Genomic DNA, 6,239 nt, shown 5'->3' with positions numbered 1-6,239 from the left:
TAGATATAGAAAAAATATTACAATAAAGATATTATTAAAATATATTTATTAAATTAATAATAAATTAATATTTAAAATATTATTTTAATTTTTATACATATATTAGAATGATATTAATAATAAATATGAAAGAATTTGATTGTTTATTTATTTTTATTTTTTTATATGATTTGAGCAATTATTTTGAAGTCTTTAATTTCTTTTAAATTATTTTTAATAAAGGTTAAATCTCAATACATCAACATTTATTATCATACAAGAGGAATCACATTTATCTATTTTCCATATTAATTTACAGCAACATTTACAAGTAAGAACCAACAACTATCTATTGAACTAAGTATAAATTTAATGTATATAATCATTGAGTAACTAGCTACATGCATAAACTAGCCTCTATTAGCAAGAACTAACAGTGAGTTGTTTAACCACATAATTTTAATGTACAAAACTATTTAGTAACTAGCCAATATGTTAATGCTACAAGTCCAGTATACTATAGTTCATCATTATCATGTAACAAATATGTTTCATATTAAATAGTGGACTTCCTTCCTTATCTAAAATGAGACATTCTATCATAGACACTATCTTTAAATAGACTTTGAACCAAGAACATAACAGTGAGATTTGAACACTTAGTGAATGATGCAACTTATAGCTAGTGATCACAAATGGACCATTTTTATATTTGGTGCCCCATGGCTAAACACATAAAACATTTAGATAGAAACTATCATGTACCAAAAAATTGTGAAATACAACACAAACCTCATAAGCATCATGTAAAACAAACTTGACCTTGCTATACACATGAAATATTTAGCTACAAACTATCATGCACCCATAATCTTTGTATCTTATATTTAAAATACAACACAAACCTCATAAATATCATGTAAAACAAACTTGAACACTTATCATAGAATTTACCACCAAAATCTTCTCAACATTATAAATAATAATCCAAGGATATATTTTGCTGCATATATACATTTTATACATAAAAGTAGACTTTATTTATAGACCCTATCAAAAATAGTTTGGTTTTGTAACTATTAACTAAGTATTTATTTGTTAGGATGCTAAATACAATAGTTGGTGAATCTCTATAATGATCATTGTCATGATAGCTATGAAAATGTTAAGTATGTAGGAAAATTGTTGAAGTATATATGTGATTGAATGATGTGGGATGAAACTTGGTGTGTATTATTAAAATTCTGTATAATAAAATTTTGTAGAGATTTTACAAGTATACGTTCTTGAACTGTGTGGGATGGAATTTGATATGTATTATTAAAATTTAATATAACAAAAACTGGTAGAGATTTTACCAGCGTTCCTTTTCTACCATACTCTTTAGCAAGAACAAGAAGTTGTCATTGGTTTTGCCCCTTAAATATCTCAAGGCATTGTATTCTACCATACTCTTTAGCAAGAACAAGAAGTTGTCATTGGTTTTGCCCCTTAAATATCTCAAGGCATTGTATGTTTGTGCGTATAATTAAGAATGTTGAGTTGCTCTCATAAAATGGTTAATATGGTAATGAACAATTTTTGTTACGAATAAACATTTTCTTTTGTGGAAAAAGACAAGCATGGTGTAGAGATTTTCTAGGATGTTGAATCTATTTCTACATTCAAAAATACAGTTTAAATAAAAAATCGTCTTAATTTCATAAAAAATAATATCACCAAATTACAAACTAAACAACCAAATCATCACATAATAAAACAACAAACATATACATTTTACAGTTACACTCGCATACAATCCTTACTGAGCAAAATTGTGAATATTCTTTCATAAACAAAACCATAAATATTAAAGTATTATGATTATCATCTATACATTCATAAATATAATTTAAACAATAAATCCTCAATCCTCATTATTTGAATTTAATCAAAATATGACCGATAGACCACAGAATCGCAATTAACTTCACATGCCATCCTTATATGCACAACTGTGATTCCACCCAAAAAAAACGTGTCACCGAATTGCAACAAAAATATACCAAAGAATCACATCGTGAAACAACAAAAGTAGCCATTGTACACTTGGCCCCGCAGGCAATCCCTGATAAGAGAAACCCTGCAAGAACGTGAGAATGTGAGGTAAGCACTTCAAAGGTGAAAACGAGGCACGCACCTCTCCTGAATTCAACTAAATTATAAATCCAGGAATCGTAAGGCTCTGTGCAGTCGGTGCATATATTAAATTATGTACTGTACAATATTTAACTTGAAACCCAAGGGTAACTTTACGTGGACTGTAATGCCAAGGTGAGACCTTTTCCTGAGAGGTTCTCCAATCATTAAGCTCAGACCTTTTGCTCATAAGTTCTCCAATCATTGACATACAGACTGGATGATAATTTAAGCTTGAAGTGCTAGAAACAAAGAAACCCAAAAAAAAAACCAATCCAACTCAGAGATAAATTGAACCCAACTTGGCACAGTGAAATTCAAATGAATCCAATGGAAAATAAAACAAAGTTTCATAACTTTAAAAGGAGTGTACTGGAACTGTAATTTTAGACCAATTTTGTTACTTTTTGCATGTGATCATTTATGGAAGCAGTGAAGGTTTAATGACAAATGTCTTCTTCCTGAGCCCATTGGGTTGTGGACTGAGAGAGGGGAGCACGATGTGTGCCTAAATCGCAGTAACACAACCACGTGATATCGTTGTGGCATTATTGGGTTTCAACGAACAGGGCCACAAGCATTACGTCACTCACGTTGACATAGAACTACATCTCGTTTCCATACATTTCTTGCTCAATAATTCATGACATATACACAGGATGTTTGGAGCATATATACCGTGTATATATATCTCTTCTCTGGAATGAAATGGCAGGAGTCGAATACAAGTCAGCATACACGCATCTGGATTGGATTGGATTAGACCGCAGGATTTAATTTCGATTATTCTGTGCCAAATCCGGGAATAATCCATGTGCGCAGAACGTGATTCGTGGTAAGAACGTGGCAGCTCTCACGTAGAATAAACCATTAAACCCTGCGGAATCTTGGATGCCATTTGAAATTATTTTTGTGATCTCTCTCAGACAAAATCGTCGCGCACACTTTCCGGAAACGTAGATCCCGGACTAAATTTTTTATTCAATAGTCTACCCAATCACGGGGCGCACAATTATTGAGGCTGAATCTATATAAGAGGTTTTGAACAATCCAGAGGGAAGACACGGCTTTGCATCCAAGCATTAGCGCCTGCAACTTTTCTGGGCTGGGAAAGCTGAGTAAACCCATTTGATACAATGGCCATGGGGATCATAAAGCGCCAGGCAGCTAGTCTTGTGAAGGGATTTGTTATTGCATTGGTTTTTAGTATATCAGTTGCAGAGGGCAGTGGGTATACTAGTTCTGGATGGACCAGTGGCCATGCTACATTCTATGGAGGCAGCGATGCCTCTGGCACCATGGGTATTTTATTTACTCTCAGGCCATTGATTTCCTTTGATGTTTGGATTGATTTCAACTTGTTGTCATTATCATATGATGGTTATTTTTGCTTTTTAAATTCAATAAATATATGTGTTGGGGAGTTGTACAATCTGTTATCATTTTTGTTTTTAAGTACTTAATTTTTTGAATAGGTAGTATCTTAGAATCGGAGGGAGTTTAACTATGTCAAATAATTGACTCAGTTCAGGTCTATTATTTTAGAATATTTGTAAAATTGATAGTAAATATAAATTTAAGATTTTAAATAAGGAGTTATGTTTATTTATAATTTTAAATATTTAAATTTAGTTAAAATCTTGAGTTTAATTTGGTTTTTGATAGAAAAATAATATGTCTGATATATTGGACTGTAAGATGTTATCAGCATGATTGTGTAAAGCTCTTACAGCATGATTGTGTAAAGCTCTTTGTAACACCGTTTTTGATCTCCATAACTCATTTCCATATTCAATATCTCTTCAGTATTTTTACATTCAAAATTAGGCCTAATTGTATCTATAATTCAATTCACTGGTATTAATTGGCCCAATGCTAAGATCATGTGCTTTACATTACAAGTTGGATTCTAAAGAGTATATATATTTGGGTAGATTTTAACAATCAAATATTTTTTTACATAATCATAAATTTTAGCAATCAAATCACTCCACTTTTATTTCACACAAGAAAATCTCATATACCAATTTACCTAACTGAAAACCATAATCCACTTTCGCCATGGGATTTTGAAAAATTGATTAGATTTTAATGTTTTTGTTTCTATTCATGAAAGAGTACTCATCTGTTCTCTGTGCTGTATCAGGGGGCGCTTGTGGATATGGTGATCTATACAGCACTGGCTATGGCACTAAAACTGCAGCTCTGAGCACCGCTCTGTTTAACAGTGGGGCCACTTGTGGGGCATGCTTCCAGATACAGTGTGATATAAGCAAGGATCCACAGTGGTGTTTGCCCGGGCCAAAATCGATAACAATCACAGCGACAAATTTCTGCCCTCCTAATTACGCTCTTCCCAGCAACGATGGGGGTTGGTGTAATCCTCCCCTCATGCATTTCGACATGGCCCAACCTGCGTGGGAGCAGATCGCCATTTACAGCGGAGGGATTGTGCCCGTTCAATTCAGAAGGTAAGGAAGGATCAGATGCACTATGGGATTTCATAATTTTGGTTTCTTCAAATTTAACTTTTTTTTTTTGTCCTGGCCAACTTATATTTGGGCTCTATATGGGATGGAAGAAGTATTCATCATCCACAGTGAGATGATTATGGTTGTGCAAGACTAGATTAAGATTAGATCGAGTCTGTATATTCTTTGGAAAGTTTAATTCTTTAATCCATCCTCCTTTCCCAATCCCAAATTACTAGAAGAGAGAGTTTAAACCTATGATCCGGCGGGGATTAAACTCCAACTAATGTATCTTCAAATTTCCAAAAAAATTGATTAATGAATGAATCATTTTCATAATGTGCAGAGTGGCGTGCACACCTGCTGGAGGTGTTCGATTCACCATTAATGGCCGTTCGTACTTCGAGCTTGTCCTGCTCTCGAATGTGGGCGGAGCAGGGGATATTAGCGCGGTGTCGATCAAGGGTTCGAACACTGGATGGCAACCCATGTCCAGGAACTGGGGAGCCAACTGGCAGAGCAACTCGTACCTCAATGGGCAGAGCCTGTCCTTCCAAGTGACCACCAGTGATGGCAATTCCATTACCTTCTACAACGTTGCCCCTTCGAATTGGCAATTCGGACAGACTTTTGCAACCTCGCAGCAGTTCAATTGATTTCGCAATCCTATGTTTTATTTCACTATATTTCGTATTTGTTTTATGACCAGTACCAGAATTCTATATAAGTTATCCTAAATCAGTACCAAAACTTCTGAAAATAACTCTGAATACAGTCCGGGTGCTTGAATGGCGGCAGCAGAGGCGAGCTTGATCATGAATCTTCGTTGCAGCAGCCCGCTGTTCTACCTATAACAGTTGTCACCGCCTCAGCCAAAAGTCGGTGGCTGAACAATCAAACCGTGCAGACTGTAACTTTGTATAATCTGGTTGTGGACCTTGTCATCCTTCTGTAAAGAGTGCGATATATTCTATAGATAGATAAATATCCATGTTGCTGATATTCTTCTTCTTGGCTCAGTGAGCCGAACCGTGTCCCAATGCTCTGTAGATTCGTAAAGGGTACTGTCCATTTTTAATGCTTGGATAATAAATGCATGGTTCAGTTGAAAACAGAGTGATGAATTTCGAGAATGCTATTCGACCTTTCTGTGTCTATAGTAAATTTTGATTTTGCATTGATTGCAGTACTGTTGGAGTTTGGAAAGAGAGTTTTGTATTCTTAATTAAATTATTTCAGAGGTTGTTTGATAACCAAAATGCAATTTAACTGTGAAGTTCCATTTATTATTATAATCTAAAAACCTTGAACGTCCCCCAAAAAGTATTGATATTGTTCAGTTTCTACCTAGCTAACCTGAATATAAGTTGCCTGATAAATTTGGTTCTGCTTAGTCAAAAATTTCGAAATCAGTGCCTAATTATCACGCACCTGGTATTTCATGTATTTGGAAAATCAAGTAATCGAAATTAAATACTCCAGAGCCTGACTATATGTAATATAATTTGAAAAAAGGATATTAAATATTCGACATAAATTATCATAAATGTCTAAAGAAAAAACAAAAGGAATAATAGACTCTTAGATTTGTTATAAACCTTCTGATGGAAT

The 6,239-nt window shown here is 34.1% G+C and overlaps 1 protein-coding gene across 1 annotated transcript; it reads left to right on the top strand.

Moving 5' to 3' along the window:
- The first annotated feature begins 2,930 nt into the window (after positions 1–2,930).
- LOC149142891 (expansin-A11-like) lies at positions 2,931–5,740 on the top strand. The gene is made up of 3 exons (XM_089446781.1): positions 2,931–3,459; positions 4,304–4,628; positions 4,975–5,740. Exons 1-3 carry the CDS (start codon positions 3,294–3,296, stop codon positions 5,282–5,284), a joined length of 801 nt encoding a protein of 266 aa, XP_089302907.1. The 5' UTR covers positions 2,931–3,293; the 3' UTR covers positions 5,285–5,740.
- The last annotated feature ends 499 nt before the right edge of the window (positions 5,741–6,239 follow it).

The sequence above is a fragment of the Pinus tabuliformis genome, chromosome X, assembly GCF_031772625.1.
Source record: "Pinus tabuliformis cultivar Carrire ecotype Pingquan chromosome X, CPIR1, whole genome shotgun sequence".
Taxonomy (NCBI): domain Eukaryota; kingdom Viridiplantae; phylum Streptophyta; class Pinopsida; order Pinales; family Pinaceae; genus Pinus; species Pinus tabuliformis.
Note: the sequence above shows the minus strand (reverse complement) of the source record. Positions and strands in the feature narration are given on the sequence as shown.

Bases quoted from the DNA above. Each gene is read 5' to 3' on its own strand.
- LOC149142891 (XM_089446781.1), top strand. From the start codon at position 3,294: ATGGCCATGGGGATCATAAAGCGCCAGGCAGCTAGTCTTGTGAAGGGA. The intron at 3,460-4,303 runs GTATTTTATTTA...GTGCTGTATCAG, and splicing joins CGATGCCTCTGGCACCATGG to GGGGCGCTTGTGGATATGGT. The intron at 4,629-4,974 runs GTAAGGAAGGAT...CATAATGTGCAG, and splicing joins GTGCCCGTTCAATTCAGAAG to AGTGGCGTGCACACCTGCTG.